The following is a 17,646-nucleotide window of genomic DNA, read 5'->3' on the forward strand; positions in this document are numbered from 1 at the left end:
CGTAAAGGGGGAAGACTCGTGAATTAAGGAAAGGTACGGAGGGTAACGGTGAGAGCGATGTTGACGCTAGGCTGGTTGACGCCGTGAAATTTATAACCCTTCAAACCAAACACGTGTAACCAATGAAACGACGGATCATTCCAGATCATTCCCTGGTTTCAGCCAATTCTTAACTATGCCGCCCTAAATGACGATTAACTATAGGCTTCGGGCTCTACTTCAGCTTGTTTTCAAACTATTCTAAAACAGTCAGGCTCTATATTGTTCGTATTAGCTGGAAAAGATAAGCAAGCAAGATATATATCCACGAAGACGCGTATTTTGGGACAACATTCTACCTAGAGTCCGTCAGTAGATCTAACACGACACATCATGAGAAAGGATCCAGAGAATGAATAGCAATATATAGAAGCACACCTCGTCAAACGGCCGGGTATCGTTGAAACAGCTTTCCCAAACCTCGTTGACTGCACGCTCTGCTGCCGCTTCATTAGGGCATGCTGGGTTCGCTGTCACAGATTCAATGGCTCGCCGCCGTACGCAAGCCTATCGGTGGTGATAGCGAGCAGACCATGAATTCCGTGAGAACATTGGGGGTGGGTAACGGTCAGAACAAAATGCTCACCTGGTGCTGTTTTGAGAACGACACGACGCCGCGACGTAACTCGCGCGTAAAGCGACAGTCACCGCTGAGATTGTTCGCCCGAATCTTCCATGATAATGTCAAATTTTCGGCGTCCGCTCGATGCTGAAAATACATAGACAAACCTCGCTACAGGCGTGATGGCGCAAGTTCGCCCAGTCTACTTTGAAACGGCAATGGTCGTACATGTGCATCAACTCATGGGCAATGGTGCTTTCCATATGCTGTTCGCTGTAGAAGTTGCCAGCGCAGAGTACCACAGCACCAGGATCGGGCGTGAAGCCTCCCGACCGCGTCTGATCACAAGGTGCACATAGGATATTAGATGGAGGTACTTCACAGCCAGAAAGCTTCAGATGCTTGAGCATAAATACAACAATTGGGCCTGCATGAGGTTAGAATTAATCAAAGAGTAAGAAACAACAACGAGCAGTGACGCACTGTAATTTATGAGGTACTCCTTCTTGCTCTCACATTGCCTGACATGATGCATGCGAATATCCTCAAGTCGTTCTTCCTCAGTCACCCCGAGACCGGTGACAAGCATAGCTTTTCTGCGCCATCTCTCAAAAGCGCTGGTGGGTTGGGGTGTGGAAGCAGAAGAATCTTGGTCTTTTCGAGAGTCGTCCATCACCAACCTCCTGCCGCGCTGGTTATGTCATCTTCTATTTTTTATGATTTTTCCCACGGGCCAGGGCATAAATGGGTCAACAAACTGCACCCGCGCGGCACGGCAAGGACGCCGCCCCCACTTGTCAACCAACTCCCAAGTCTCAACACAACAAACATACTCGACTGCGTAATCCATTCAGGTCACTGAGCCATCTTTCTGGGCTTGACTTGCGCTATGCAGAATCAATGATACATGGGCTCTTTGTGGTTACCTCGGAAATACCTGACTTGACTTGCCGTTGACATTCGAAATGCGATGCCACAAACTTGTCGTCTCAGGCGATCATCTCCTTGCGCAAAGAGTCCAATGCATTCAATGATTTCTCCATAGAAAGACCAGCACCACTTGATAGCAAATCGCCGATATGTTGAATGGAGCATCGAGTAACGTTCATTTTGCGACTCGTACGACGAGTTCATCGACAAATTTCTGGTCTGCGTGCTCAGGCATTGTTGGAAACAAGTACATCTGGTGCTCTGGATGACTTCTTCGCGGCTACCCTCGATCCGGCATGTCAAAAGACATTTTCTGCTTTGTCAATGGTCTAGCGGTTCTACCGACTTAGACTGCGCGTCTTCAAATCTAGATGACCACTGGTTATTTTTATGTCTTTCGTTTCAATTGTAGCTGCATGTCTATCACAGGGCTGCTGAGGACATGGAAATGCGTTAATGAATGACGCGCTGCTGCTGCTAGCAGCTAAATATGGCGACAATTACCTCGGTGCGCATCCAATTCTAGCCCAAATCAGGGCAAGAACAAGGGCCACAAATCCGAGAACCGCGAAATATGTGGCTGATTCTCCTGCGTAGTAGCCTACTAAACAATGGGATACGGCAGTCCGAGTTCTGGTAACTATTCAATATTCCTCTCGATCTGAAGCGGAGAAAGACCTCCTAATTGGCAAATTATCTTTGAAACGGATATTCTAACTGCATTCTATCAACAACCTAAGAGGCGTTAAGCTTCTATCCAATCAGCTTCTCCTAAATCACCTCTACTCTGATTACAAACATGCATCTCGTCTCATCCGTCTTATCACGACACTCCTCACGGGCTAAGTCGGATTAAACGACGTCTAAGGCCCAAGGTTCTCATTGTCCCACAGTCCAAAGTGCCCCGGTGCCTTCGCAAGACATATGACGGCGCTTAGAATGAAAACGACCTGGTTCGTTTCCTCCAAGAAGATGCACATAAGCACTCTATGACCAATTATGGCGTGCCTGTTCGATGGACAGGCCATGCAAAGTGCTAACGGAACAGAGTGGCCGCCGACACTGTGTGTTCCTTTCTTTCTTCGTTGAGCGGTTCTTTGAGTTTTTACTCAATGATACGCGACCCTTACTTTGAAAGACTGTCATGCCGTAGCCCTTTCCTCCGTGAGAATTAAGGAGGATGCCAACCCAACTCCAGACCTGCGCGTATGCCTGGTTGATGCACTGGTTCAATGCTTCTACATTCAAAATACCCTGATCGGTGGGCACGTTGACGCTGCAGAGACAGCTTTGCGCCCTTGCCTAGATGTGCACTGATTGAACCCAGAGATTAGAACGAGCCACAGCGCACACGACAAAACTTGGGATGGTCGGGGAGAACCGAAGGCAATCAAACAATTTGCCGATTTTGCCCGTTATACGAGGCTCCTCCAGTCCCAGGAGGTATTGAAGCACACATCCCCTCCAGTTTACACCATTCTGTCCGGATCAGTGAGGCAGGCAGCACATGCTTTTGCTGAGCAGCTGTCGCCGGTCGATTCGTCTTTGACAACTTTTTGTTTTCATCTTGTCGCCATTTCTCCCTCCTTTCAGTAAATTTACGACATTGCTTTCGAACTGCCTCTGTCTTTGATGGCTCAGATTGTGTACTTACCCAGATTATTCATTTCGGGTATTACTTCGTCGATCCATACCCTTACAGTTTTTTTGTACCTGCCGTACAGCACCAAGAGCATACCCATGTCTAGGCAGGCCTCATCTCTTCCTTCAAAGGGATTGAAGGGGATATACCAACCCCACGCAGGTTTTTGAGAATCGCGGCGCTGCAGGGAGTGATAATATCTTGCGCCCACTTGGCCGGTCACAGGTTTCCTAACACACGCGTCTTCGCACTTGGGCGCCTGGACCGAAAGAGTGATCTGCAAGCGGATGTGGCGAAGGGCTTCTTGAATGTGCTTCTGACCCCTCTTCGCCGAGATGTATTGGCATTTGGCATTGCGCGAAACAAGTTACAAAAGAGATGTCAGACTCCAGTGTCATACACTTACATAAAAGTTAAAACGCACAAGTAGGATATACTATGTGCCATCCGGCGAAAGTCGACCTGCTCAACCGCGCGCCGTGGAAAGAAGACCCAAGTTCGCTGTTCTGCCACACATCATCATCATCATCAGCATCATCATAGATCAAAATCCACATGCTGTTATTTTAATTCATCTCTGATATAATAGTAAATATGTAAGTAACCAAAATCAGAGATCGTCTTGGCGTTTAGCTAAAGGTCGCATCATGCTTCGTGTACTCATTCATCTATTATCTGATCATAGATGGACTGGGACAACGAGACTTGTGTGGAGCAATTAGTCCACCTTGTGTGCCCAAAGTTCACGCCATTTACCTTATTCGATCGGGTATATACAACTACATAGTATATATCCAGTTGGTAAATGGTCCATCGCGCAAGTAACCCAAAAATATGACATTTTCTGTAATTATTCTGGTGCGCGCGCGCTGGATGTTGTTCGGTATGCTTTCCGTGCATGTCTGTATCGGATTCCGATTTCGACTTCGATTGGATTTGTCAAAAATGGCAAGGCATGGGGTCAGAATCAGAATTCAAACGGCCTGGTCTGGACTGGCGGTAACACTATAAACACTGGCAGCAATTTTCGCTTGTACTACAAATTACGCAGAGTAACAAAAGAAAAAAAAAACTTGGAACGTCGTAACGCTCACGACTAGCTGTCCGCTGTATAGGTTGACTCCTACTTGGAGTAGAGGTTCCCTGACAGAACGAGAGGTCTAGAGCCTCTTGGAGGTCTGGTTTGCTGGGGTTTAGTGACCGTTAGCGTCTTGGGAGGCGTTCACTGTCAAATAACCCGCGGCCGGGAGCCGTTGCGTGAGGAAACGTCAATCCACATACACACCCTCCTCCAATGAAAAACTGAAGCTAAGCCTCTTAGCTGTCGATGCATAGCATTGCGTTCTCTCTGAGTCGCTCCAGAACAGCTGGGTAAGAAGTCGATAATTAAGATTTGAGATAAGATCTTTTGATAATCGGTTATACAACTGAACTAGGCCCGGTCACATCGAGCTGACACGCAAAGCACCAGAACGACAAAGAAGAAATTAACGAGAAAAACGAGCGTAAGGGTACGGTAGCGGTTCGGTGTGCCGTGTTGAAAAGGCCTTCCTTTGCTCGGACTTCTCACCACTAGGAGTTCAACGCGTGCAGAGCGGAAAAATTTGAGCTTCGAATTGAAGGGCTTTGAATGGTGCTGAGCTTAGATGCGTTGTAAGTAGGCGTTGTAGCGAGTAGCGAGCAGCGTAGCGATCAAATCAGGAATGGTTCCAAGGCCAGGGACGTGTCCCATGATCACCGAATCGCCCACGAATCCGTGAACGAGGCTTACAACGAATTTGTTGCCTATCGGGTTCTCAACGAACGCTGTTCTGATAACTAAAAAAAAAGAATTTCGGGTTTCTTCATTCACGGCTTTCATATCATCGCATGCGAGCCCTTGAACGTTTCCATGGATCACATACCCCGGATAATTTGAATGTCAGGGACCCTCTCACTTGATCATGATCATGATCAGGATCAGAGGAGATTATAAGCGAAAGCGTAGATGCCGATTTGAGTGTGGGTGGGTGTGGGTAACAGAGCCATAAAAAGCCTGACGCATGTTAACAGCTAATAGCCTGTCGTAATACATAATCCGACACGAGTCGTCGCCTGCTTCATCCCATCTACCGGAATGAATTTCGCGGTTCCTAGACTTCGTTATCGTTTCGGTTTATTCCACGGTATAGGTATGGGTATAGTGTAGTAATCATACCCCGCATTTTGTAGGTTTTACATCATCTCACATCATCTCAATGATATTTCTCGGCCGATCAGCCCTAAAGCCCACAATCATAATTGCCTTGATGTTCCTTTCATGAGTCAAGTCAAACATTTACCGACTTGGCTTTTCAGCCGCTCAGCAAAAAGTCAGCGGCAGTGACAACGGCTTCCCGCACCAAGAATTCAGAACCGTCGTGAAGACCGGGAGTACCGCGATAATCGTCACCTGCGTAAGCCCACTGATCCAAAAATCCCTGCAGACCGACCACTACCAATCTGTGTATGCGATGTCACTGTGAAATGAACAGACATAGCCCAGCTTTCACGGAATAATTGATAACCCTTCCTTCTTTTCTTTTATCAAATTCTGCAGAGCATGGAAGAAGAAGAAGCAGGAAGGGAATTAAAGCCAAAAACATGCTTTTTTCTCGTGAGTCGTTCAAACTTCATTCCGATACCTGTACACCGGAGAGCACTATCCTTATAAAGCACATAAATACTACTTTCTGAGGTGTTAATCAAGGAACGTGAGCTATAAATAGACGCATCACTAGGCGTTCAGAAATCATCATCATCATACATCATCATCATAACGCAGGTACCTAAGAAGGTTTACATACAACGTACATCCGTCCGTTCCTTATCTTCGCCTTCGTCTTCGCCCCTTGAACGCCCCCGCTCGGCATTCCAAATATATACTTAAATTGTATTTACCCAGATCAATCAATATCCAAAAACTACAGAGGTAGAAAATAGATTGCCGTCGTTGTAGCCGCCGTGGTCTTCAGAGCTTGGGACTCGTCCAAACAGGTGTGCGTTTCTAACAAATTCCAAATTTTAAAAAATAAAATCGGTCAGCTGCAGTTCATGTATACGTTGAATGAAAAGAATAAACGAGACAAGACAAGGGATGTCGTGGTAGGGTTGCATAGACATGAGACAACATCTCAAAGATGGCACTCTCCAAGAAACCGCTCTTCGGATGATGTCGTGGTGTGTATGTAGTAAGCAGAAATAATCCTCCTACTCGGAACACTCACCTCCGCAAACGCTTTCAACCCCTCCTACAAATAAAATAAAGCAAAAATGACACAAAAATCAGCGCTCAGTCATACCAGCATAACCAATCATAAACGCCTATATAAATAAAGCGTTGTTGAAGCTGTACGCACTTTGATGTTATCCCCCTTATATACGCGCTTACTATGGGCGCTCCATGTGTGCGTCAAAAAGCTCTCGGAGACGTTCATATGCTGCGCGAGGAGGAGCCCATGCTTCGTCGACTGTACCGCGTCCGGCGAGTTTGCGATGATCTGCTGCGCTATGTCGATGGCGGCAGGGATTAATTCGGATGGTGGGACAATTTTGTTGACGCTGTTTCAATCGGATAAAGGTCAGATAGTAATAAAAATAATAAAACCAAAAGATATTTGTGGATCAGCGCGCGATGTCCCGCGGGGGAGATTAATGAGGAGTAAATGAGAGGATAAATGGAATGGAAGGCAAGAGGGAAATTGTTGAATCAAAATAAATAAAAATAAAAATAAAAATCATGATCGGTGGCAACAAATTCGATGCGAACGAATGATGGGCACGCAGAGTGTATAGAAAGGAATAAAGAATAAGAAATATAGATAAAATGATATACGATAAGCAGAAACATCATCATCAACGTCAACAAAATATCAACGGCAACAGAACAACGACATCACAGCAACAGCAACACAAAATAAAATACAAAGTAACCCATGACCAGCGCCGGATGCACATAATGACGTATTAAACCCCCGAACGCGCGAAATAGATAGCGAGATAGAGACAACAGAAAAAACAGAGATAGGAACAGAACAGAATAAATAGGATATCTATAACACATACAAATCAAAAGAAAATCAAGGAGATAAGGGACTTACAACCCGAAACGACTCTGCGCCTCAGAGGCATCTATTGTCTTGCCCAACAGGAGCAGTTCCGAGGCCAGCTGACGGGTGGTTCGTAGTCCACAAATCGTGAGCGTGAGTGTACTGTATATATAATTAATGATAACGTACCTGGTGTCCTGCAATTTGAGCTAGGCGGGGTATACCTGCACAAAAGGCATAGTAAACACAAACACAGCACCTGCACAAAAAAAAGAAAAGAAAAAACACATACCGCCCTGAATCGCAACAACCCCGCGCTTAACCTCCGGCAACGCAAACTTGGCGCCCTCACTCGCAAGCACAATATCGCAATTAAGCACCATCTCCAGCCCACCGCCGTACGCGCCGCCGTTGACGGCTGCGATAATGGGCTTGTTGGACTGTCGGCGCGAGATGGAGCCGAAACCGTGCACGAGCGCGATGACGCCCTCTTGTTCGGAGGTCTTGCCGTTTTGCTGGTCGGTGTTCCATCTATGGTTCGTGGTTTTGGAGTAGAAAGCATAAATGAAGAGAGTGAAGGGAAATGAAAAGAAAAAAAGAGGTTGGTTAATAAACGCGTCACCGTTGTTTTTGTTATATATATTTTTTTTTTTGGATGGGTTGGTTAAAAGGGAAGACGTACGCTTTCAAGTCGGCGCCTGCGCAGAAGAGCCGGCCTTCTCCAGTCACTATGACGACCCTATAGTATGATATCATAGCATCATTATAAGTAAACCGCAGATCATAAATGAATAACAATAAATCGGTGAAGGCGTGCATATACACGAAGGTGGATTAAACGAGTCGCGTCGCAGCGCGCCTTCTCTCGAAGGATAGCGTGACAGCGAAAATGAACGACAAAAAGACAATGACGAAGACGAATATCAAGATGAACGAACTCGAACGAAGCAACGCGCGCGAGGCGCGGCGCTTGGCTCAATAGTGATTCAGGGGGGTACCAGAAAAGTAAACCAAACTCACCACAACTCCGGCTCCTCCTCAAACCAATCCAACACCCTCTTCAGATCGTCCGCCATCTGCGGCGTCATGGCATTGAGCGCCTTGGGGCGGTTAAAGCTCACGAGCAGCACGCGGTTGTTTTCGAGGATCGAGACGTTGATTTCGTGCGAATGTGCTGGTGGTTGGAGCTTCTGCTTGCGGGTTACGGTAGGGCTTGGCTTGGTGGGCATTGTGCTTGGTGGTGGTGGTGGCGGCGGCGGTGGCTGGTGGTGGTGGTGGTTGGGACGGGTGGTGGTGGGTTTGACGGGTGTGGGTAGAGGTGTAGTGTACGCAGTTTAGTTAGTGTTATCCTAGCTCAAAGATTCAGAGTATGTTCTCCACGAAAAACATACGATGTGGGGAAAGCCTTCTAGAAATGCGGGGGAATAGTTAATGTTAATAGACACTCTACGCGACTTGGGCCGGCATACCGGGTTTTACTAAACCCGACATCACTGTTCGATCATCTTTGTCATCATTCATAGAGGCGATATACAGCAGTCGGCACACGGCAACTCCCGTCGGCAATCAAGAAAAGTACGTTACATTTGGTATTCGGCATTCGGCATGCTCTGGGAAAAGGAGTTCATGGTACGGAGCGCTCGCTCCATTCCATTCCATTCCAAGTTCATCGAACAACAGCAGACTTGGAGCAAGATGAGGCGAGGCGAGGCGAACTACCCCACATCAACCCCACAACAACGAGTTGTGGAGTGATAACACTACTTCAACTCAATAAGCAAAAAGAATAAGGAAGGTAAGCAAGCGAGGCAGTGAGGGTTTGACTTTGGCCAGGAGATGAGGAGATGCCGTGATATATCTGAGTTCGGCTCCGGAATCCGTTCGAACTTCGAAATTCGTCACTCAGGACCCATGGCCAGGGTCCCCTGGGCCCTTCGGAAATTGCAATTTGCACACTGTAATTTGGGTCCTGGGCCACTAGAAGACGGTTGGGTGTCCTGTTTCCTGAACCACCTGGCACCTGGCACCTGAACCCCTCCTGAACCTGGAAAGAAGGCAAGAAGAACTTAAAGAAGAACTTAAGGGATCGTCGCGCGTGTCGATGTTCGTTTGTCTTATTCCTGTTCTTAAAAGCAACTCGTTTCAATCCGCTCGTCGTCCGAGCTCCGCCTCCGAGGACGGGCCCTGCACGGACTTGAACACGATGTGCGGGGAAAGACCAACGTATTGGTAGACGTTCGAATTCATGTTATGTTCTGCGTCCGACCCAGGGGCCAGGATCATGAACCCGAGGTCACGAAAATAATGTATTAAATCAAAACGAAAAGATATAATTTGAAAAGAATTGAATGCGATTTCTTGTAATCGTCATCAATGATAAATAGGTTTGTTTCTCAGCATGCCTCACGAGTCGTAGTTTAAGACGATCAAGACCGCGACTACGAAATTCCAAAAGTGCACGAAAGTGTCAGCGTGCGCGCATGCATGCGCATGCGCGTCTTCACCTGCGCCCCACGCTACTTCACCAAAAAAACTCAAACGCGAAACTGCAGATTCAGATAACCCAGAGCAAGAGCACAAGCCCGAACGATTCACACCGAGGAAAGATAACAATAAACAAGGATGCAATCATGTTACTAGTCGGTACATATACAAGATGATTGGTATGACATTTATTATTCTCCCCTCCCCTCCCCTCCTCCTCCTCCTCCTTCATTCATTCATACAAACAGCTGTGTGCGTGTGGTACAACAATTCGCTTCAACGCCCTCCTTCCACTCCACTCCCCACCCCACCCCAACCCTCCTCTCTGCGAATATAATAAATAGCAAACTAACCCGCGTCGGCTAAAAAAAGGGAGAAGAAAACACAGGGGGGGAGAAACGTATGATAATCGGGTGAGAGCGCGCGTGCGACGGCGGGTGCGTGTGTTGCAGTATTATAGTGGATATCGATCGGGAGAAAAAGGAAAAGAAGAAGAAATGAGAAACTTGAGAGTTGTTGAGAGTCGATACTTGAAGCTTGAAGTTGAAGTTGGACTTGGAAGTTTGGCTTGGGCTTGAGCTTGAGCATTGAATATGGAACATGGAACATGGAACAGGGATGTGGAAACGATAGCGAAAGCGATAGGGAAGAACTGGACTGAGCAAGACGAATGACGAATGGTATGGTATGGTAAGATATGGTAAGATATGTTATGGCGTGGTGGTGGTGGTGGTGGTGGTGGTGGTGGTGGGTGCAGGTGCGGGTGTGGGTGCGGGTGTGTGGATGGGTAAATGCATAACGCACAATGCTAAAGACAAGACACGACACGACGTGAGCAAGGGACCCGAAGCGCCCAAGAGACAGAGACAAGAGACGTACCGATGAGGGAGAACAAAGCATTTACTTGAAGGGGCAGTTGGGGGAGTGGGAGCCGCGCCAGCCGCAGTGGCAGCACTGGGGCGAGCTGTGGTTGACACACGAGCTCGTCTGTGTGTGGTGAGAGACGGTCTGGGATGTAGACGCGGAGGTGGAGGTGGCAGCGACGGAATGCATTGTGTTGTTAGTGGTAGTGGTAGCTGTGGTTGGTTGAGCTGATTAGCTGCTGGATGTAGCTAGCGCTTGGATGATTGGGCTGGGGGGATGGAGAGAGTGGAAGGAGCAAAAGCAAGGGCCTTTTATGGGAGAAACAAGGCCAGGCGTTTCTCTCTCAAATAAAAAAAAAAGAAACGAAAATTGAGTGGCGTTTTCGCAAAAAGGTGGCAGCGTCGCAAGTTTGGGTCCCGTGGATTCCGCTCTAGCCGTTGATATGACAAAAACGATTTTGGGATATTGGACTTTGGGTTTATCGTTGAAAAGAGACAAGTCCACAAATCTCAAATCACATCCCGCAAGTGTCGTCCTTGTCTAGTCCCAATCAGGAACCGCACCGCGATCGGGAAGCCGAGCTGGTTCGGTTGCTAAATGCGGCTAGACCCCCAATCCACCAGATCCCTTCACTGCGTTTATAGCCCATCCCATCATCCCGGCGCAGCGGCCCCGTCCAGAAGCAACAAAAAAACGCGGCCTGGTCATAGGAACATCCGACAACGACACGTTGATCTCTCTCTCCCTCCCCGCGTGAACACACCCACCGCCCAAAAAAAATTACAGAAAAAAAAAATACAATTACGTTATGCCAAAAACTTGCCAGAATATCCCGTCATCTTGTCGATCGTGATTCGTCAAAGGAAGGGGGTATGTATGTATACCGAGTGTGCGTTCGATCTCAAACAGGTCCCAATGACGCCAGTGTTGTTGTTATAGATAAATTTACCCGAATTCATACGTCCAATTTAAATCTCACCTGTCGCTTTGAGGGCTTTGTCGATGGTCGTCCCCCATCATCGTCCGCAGATTAGGTTAACAGGGTCGTCTTTGTATTGTGGGGTCGTCGTGAGACTGTACACTGGTTAGCTTTTGCGCAATTAAGATAAATGGCCTCTCGGTTGTATCTACGGGCGTAGGCGTATACGTATGTATGTATGTACACCGTCAAATCAAAGGGGTACGCGTCCGGTGCCCTGAGTTTGAAAGGGCTCGCGCTGTCCGCGATCTCAATACGCCTGTAAGTGCTTTTGGCATGGGCCTAGTGCTAAGTTACATGCTGTGTAATTTATGCGATAGAGGCTAGACGCGCCTTGAACCTAATACATTTACATAACGAAACGAACAACAAAAAAGTACAATTCAATGAAAGGCGTCAATCAAAAGACGCGCTTTTGATTGTACAATGTAAAAAAGCAACGTTCAACATCCAATCAGGAAATGAGAAATGACACTGACGCCCTGGTGCTATTAGTGTACCTACACACAAAGATTTGACGCCGACGCTGTCGCTGCCGCTGGCGCCCCACAACAGTCGCATTTGCATTGCCGGATGCCCATTGCCCAATGCCCATTAGTTACCCCTTCGCACTACCCCAAAAATCCGAAGTGACCGGGAACAAATTTAACGATTTATCGTTCCAAGCCTTTGCTTAACGGGTTTCTCCAATTCTTCAAGCTCTTTAGCCGCCTTTCAGTCTTTCAGACTTCAGTCATTCTTCCAATTTTGTTTTATTTCCTTTTCGCGACGCGCGGCATGCCGCGTCGTCCTTACAAGCCATCGGGGATTGCGGCAATAGTAATCCAAACATAAACGCGAATTTAGCGTGCTCACGAGGCATACTCACTGCTCGTGCTCGTGCTCGTGCTCGTGTTTGTGCTGAGTCTATTACTAGTACTACTACTGGTGGTACTCATCCAGACTTCTAGCTAGCCGAAACTGTGAAAAGAACAAAGACAAAGCAAATTTTGACACTTTGTGACTTCCCTGACAAGCACCCATTGATAGCAGATACACATGATGATGATGATGTAGTATGTAGCATGTCCAGGTGCCTTGGACCTTGGACCTTGGATTCCGAAAAGAAGGAAAAGGAAGGGAAGGAACGCGCGAAGAGTTGGAGGAAACTTTCCCATCTCAAAAGATTGACAAACTTTCACCTTGCGACTTTCGACTTTCAACTTTTTGACCATTTTCGGACATAGTCATAGACGTAGATTAAACCCAAAAGTTGAGCAAGAAAAAAAGTCACATACATGTACATGGATGTGTAATGGTAATGATAATGATATCGTAGATTGACAGTATAGCATATACATACACAGCGCAAATAAACGCGCTCTGAATCGTGGGTCATGGGCCGGCGGATAGATAGAAGAAAAAGGGGAGGCAGGCAGGCAGGCTAACCGATCCTATAATCTCCACATAGTCCACATACTGAAGGTACCGGTAAGTGGGGTATCAAAATCACGCACGAGAAAAACACGCCTCGCCTTTGTTCATGAGTTAATTTACATACACGTTCCCAATTATCCTTTTGCCTCTTTCTGTCCAAAATCACACCAAAAAAACGCACTCCACCCCAACCCCACCATCCAATCACCTCCAAAATCCGGAAATCCGGCACACTCCACCACCCTACCCATCCGCACCATCCACATTCACATTCACATTTTCCTTCCCTTTCCCCCCATTCCCCTTCTTCGGCGCATCCTTATACCACTCCGGCACCTCCCTAGCCTTCGGCACCGCCCTCCTCCTCATCTCCCTAACCTCCCTCTCCTCCTCCTCCTCCCTCGCCCTCCTCCGCGCCTCCTCCTCCCTTTCCCTCTCCCTCTCCTTCTCCTTCACCATCGCATCAAACCGCTCGCGCTCGCGTGCCCGCACGTCCGTTTCCCACCGGATCGGGATCGGGATGGTCGGATGCACATTCTCCTTCCTGCGTAGCGCAAGCTTCGCTTCTTGTGCTGCATGTAAAGATTTGAAGTCGGGTATTGGCTTGCGTTCCGGTCTAGCCCTCTCCGTCTGCGAGCGCGACGTTGACCGCGATTGGGAGGTTGAGGTCGAGGTTGAGGTTGACTGGGACTGGGATTGCGAGTGCACGTGCACGTGCGAGTCTGTTCGTGAGCGCGTCCGTAATGGTGGTTGTGGTTGCGGTTGCGATTCGGAGCTGCTCGTCGCGTCTTTTTCACCATGTCCACCTCTACGCGACCCATTCCTTGCGCTTGCGCGCGCCTCCGTGCCAAACTGAAATTCCACCGGACGCGTCAAACTCGTGTACGCGTGCGTAGACGGCGGGATATTCGGAATATGGAATTCCTGCACATGACAAATTTTAGTTTTAGTTTAGTTTTAGTTTTTGGATTTTAGATATAGAATATAGATTTTGTGGTTTCGGTTTTGGTTTTGTTAGAAGAACAAGGACAGATTTTTTGAATAAAAGGAGAATTGATCGTGAAAGCACGCGATGTGCAATATTGCGATGTTGACGCCTGCAGGCAGGCAGAATAGAATAAACAGATAGGCAGCGAAAAAGAAGCCCGATACGCGAACACAAAAAAAAACCAACAAAAACCCGAAACCGAAACCGAAAAAAAAAAATTAAAGTAAAAGTACATAGACGTACCGGTTTGACAGCAGGTGCAGCAGCAGCAGCAGTACGCCCTGCATCCAAAGTCGAAGCCAAAGTCGACATCTTGCCTTTCCCCTTATCCTTATCCATACTCTTCTCCTTGCCATTGTCCTTCTCATCATTGAAAGACGCTAACGAATTAACCGGCTCGATCATACGCTCACTAATTCCTGCGCATTGCCGAGAACTCTGTGAACTCTGCGAACTCTGCAACTGTGACTGCGCGCTGCTAGCGTTATTCGACCAACTTGACTTTGACTTTGACGTTTCCGTCGTCCGGGACGCTAGAACTGCTGCTGGCTCCGTCCCTGACCCTGTCCCTGGGTTCGATGAAGTCTTCTTCGACGATGACGATGACGATGTTGATGTCAATTTCGATTCCTGGCAAATGCCGTCGTCCATTCCCATTCCCATTCCCGCGTCACCCCCGCTTCTGGGGTTAAACGCCGGTGGTGCTGGTACAGCTGCACGTCGGGTATCTCCCCTCCTCCTCCCGTCAATCGCCCTTGTCTTCGCATCTGCCTTTGCCTGTATTTTTGCCTTTTCCACTGCCTTTTCCTTTGTCTTTGTTTTCGCCTTGCTGATCCCTCTGCCACCTATACCTATACCTATACCTATCACATTAACAGCCGACGACGTGCGTCTCGAAGCCCCGGAACCTGAACCAGCTCTGACAGAAATCGCCGCAGTCGAAACGGGGTGCGTTTGCGTTTGTCTTCGTGCGCGCGCATGATCCCCGTTTTCATTTCCACCTTCATTAGCACCGTCATCGACGTTCATCTCCGAGCTCTCTTCTTCTTGTTCTCGTTCTTGCTCTGACGCAGACGCAGACGTAGACGTAGCCGCAGATGCACTAGCACTAGCCTTCCTGGACCCAGCCACCCCGAAACCATGCACATCCGTCCCATCGGCCCTACTTTTCTTGCGTCGTGCTTCGGATGCGGATTCGGATTCGGATTCATCTCCCTCAGCGTAAAAAGGCGCCGGCCTCTTGCTAGACGACCGCAGAGGCGAGATCGGTACATTACCCGGTGGGGTGGGAGTCGGATTCGAATTCGAATTCGAATTCATCTCTGCATCACATCTCTTCCGTGGGGACAGCTGTGACACCGTCAAAGGCTTGTCGTGGTCATCATGGTCGTGGTCGTGGGTGTGGTGGGTGTGTGTGTGAACGTGATCCTGTGGGTCCCGGTTTAGGTGCAGGTGCTCAAAGGCTCCCTTTCCTGTTTCGGTGTCGGTTTCGGTTTCGGTTTTGACCGTGCCTGTCCCTATCTCGGGACCTGGATCCCGGGGTAAAGTAACCCGCTTTGTTTGGTGATGCGCCTCCTCGTTTGCATTCACATTAACATTCACATTAGCGTTAGCTTTAGGAATCGGAACAGCTTTATCAAAGCTGAACGGGCTAAATCGACCGACCAAACAAAGGAGGAAAAAAAAAAAAAAAAAGATGCCGTCATTATGGTTTGCCTTTGTTTTCATAAAAGGGAAAAGAGAACGCGTACCCGAAGGAGCTGATAAGCTTTTGGCTGTACTGGACTAGGCGTGCGGCTGCAACGCCCTCGGCCGGGTTTTCAGAGGACATGGTTGTTTCCGCCATTGACGCGTCTTCATCTTCTGCATCAGGTTCTTTGGATATAATGGACGAAGGCTGATGCGGGGGAATAATAGAGTTTGGTTTCGTCGATGGTATGACAGCTGTAGCTGCAGCAGGAGCAAGCACACGGGACGTTTTCTCCGTGGTTTTAGTTATCGCCTTCTTCTTGATTATCTCCCCCTCGTAAAGATGCTATTACACACAAAAGATGTACGCGGTGTCAAAAAAAAACCGAAATAAGTCAATAAATCAGTAAGGCAGCTCAGGCACAGAAGCAAAAGGGAGATGACGGGATGACATACATGCTTGTTCCTCGTATGTTTCCCCCGCGTCTCGTCTTCATCATTGAAATAGCTCTCCTTTTTCTCAAGCGTTGTCCTACTATTCCCATTCGGTAAACCAGAACCCGCGAAATCTGGCGTGGTGTGCTGCTGTTGCTCCGAGCCCGCACTGGATGCTGATGATATCTGCGCGGGTAGATGTTCATCCATATGATGATCTACCTCCGCACACGTGCCCCCGGAACGCGCACTACTAACGGACGGCCGTTCAGCGGGCGGAGGAAGTGGTGGTAATGGGGATGGCGGTGTAGGTGGTGCGAGGTTCGAGGAAGGCGTGGCCTGCCTCTGTCTCGGCCTCGGTAGGGCTCCACCCATTCCAATTGCGAGGCTGTTCCCTTCTCGACGGCGCTGGGCACGGGTGGCTGGCTTTGACTTCTGTGGCGACATCGCGTCCGTGTCTGGAGCTGGAGCTGGAGTTAGGAAACCAGATTCCTGTTCAGCGGCCAACAGATTCGGAGATGAAGGCGAGGGAAAGGCAAATGCAGATGTAGAAACCATACTTTGTTGTTGCTGTTGTTGTTGCTGCTGCTGTGCCCTCGTCCGCGACCGCGTCTCGACAGTCGATCTAGGCGTAAGCTGACCGATCGTCAACAGTCCATCACCACGGCGACGTGTGAGCGGTTTGCTGGGTGATAGAGAAGACACATCGACACCACGAAAGAAGTCCTGGTCAGTTTCTGCGAGAAGGTTGTCGTACGGCGCCGAACCCGGGATTTGGAAGGAGAAGGACGCGTCCGAGATGTCGGGGAGATGTCTCATGCTGAGCTCATTTTTGGGAGTTTGAGCGTTGCGCTGTGGCATCGTTAGATTTCGATTTTCTGTGCCCTTGGGTCTGTGGCGTGATTGCGTATGTGTGTGTTGAACGTAGATTATTGCGTAATTTCCACTGTCTGAGTGTCCTTTGATGTAGAGATATGGTTTAGAGACAGTCCTTGAGGCAACAAGTGCAAAGGGGTAGTCGCTGGTCGACGTTCAAGCTCAAGTTGGAACGGTGGTCGACGATCAACAGTGAACGCGTTGCAAAATATCACGTGATCGAGATAATCCTATCACTCGCGTTTTTCAATTCAGAGTAACGAACGGAACAAAAACCTTGAACCTTGTGTTCCATTCCACACCGTCATAGAAAATCAAATCTCTGCCGCTTGGTAACTCTGGATAACGACCCGCATAAATTCGAATTCGAACTGAACCGGTCTTGGGTCTCTGGGTCTCCCGGCCTAACCCAAAGAGACTCGGACGATGGCGTCAACACCACTTGCTCCGGACCTCCTAGGCTACTATCTGTAATCTATGTATATTTCTTGGCTTGTATTTGCCTTATATCGGAATACGGACGCCCACATCCGAAAATAGTGAGATTTTTCTATTGTCTTGTTGATTAAAATGAAGGTTTATAGTAACCTGGCGTTGACGACGTTGGAGTGTGGAGCTCAAACAACAACAAAACGCTAGCAACCAGGCGCCGTGAATTACTCGAACCCGGGACAA

At 48.3% G+C, this 17,646-nt stretch overlaps 3 protein-coding genes across 3 annotated transcripts; all 3 read right to left on the reverse strand.

Moving 5' to 3' along the window:
• Positions 1–348: 348 nt before the first annotated feature.
• Positions 349–1,274, reverse strand: JR316_0000207 (Mitochondrial inner membrane protease ATP23; the record flags this gene model as incomplete). Its single annotated transcript, XM_047886022.1, has 5 exons — positions 349–357; positions 418–546; positions 626–709; positions 769–1,028; positions 1,085–1,274. The coding sequence occupies 5 exons, from the start codon at positions 1,272–1,274 to the stop codon at positions 349–351; spliced, it is 672 nt and encodes a 223-aa protein (XP_047753768.1).
• Positions 1,275–6,162: 4,888 nt separating this feature from the next.
• Positions 6,163–8,469, reverse strand: JR316_0000208 (Mevalonyl-coenzyme A hydratase sidH; the record flags this gene model as incomplete). Its single annotated transcript, XM_047886023.1, has 8 exons — positions 6,163–6,198; positions 6,419–6,442; positions 6,551–6,752; positions 7,292–7,359; positions 7,430–7,464; positions 7,533–7,771; positions 7,923–7,979; positions 8,261–8,469. 8 exons carry the CDS (start codon positions 8,467–8,469, stop codon positions 6,163–6,165), a joined length of 870 nt encoding a protein of 289 aa, XP_047753769.1.
• Positions 8,470–13,226: 4,757 nt separating this feature from the next.
• JR316_0000209 (uncharacterized protein) lies at positions 13,227–16,956 on the reverse strand (the record flags this gene model as incomplete). The annotated part of the gene is made up of 4 exons (XM_047886024.1): positions 13,227–13,907; positions 14,215–15,622; positions 15,723–16,006; positions 16,117–16,956. 4 exons carry the CDS (start codon positions 16,954–16,956, stop codon positions 13,227–13,229), a joined length of 3,213 nt encoding a protein of 1,070 aa, XP_047753770.1.
• Between the last annotated feature and the right edge of the window lie 690 nt (positions 16,957–17,646).

This window comes from Psilocybe cubensis, chromosome 1, assembly GCF_017499595.1.
Source record: "Psilocybe cubensis strain MGC-MH-2018 chromosome 1, whole genome shotgun sequence".
NCBI classification, from domain to species: domain Eukaryota; kingdom Fungi; phylum Basidiomycota; class Agaricomycetes; order Agaricales; family Agrocybaceae; genus Psilocybe; species Psilocybe cubensis.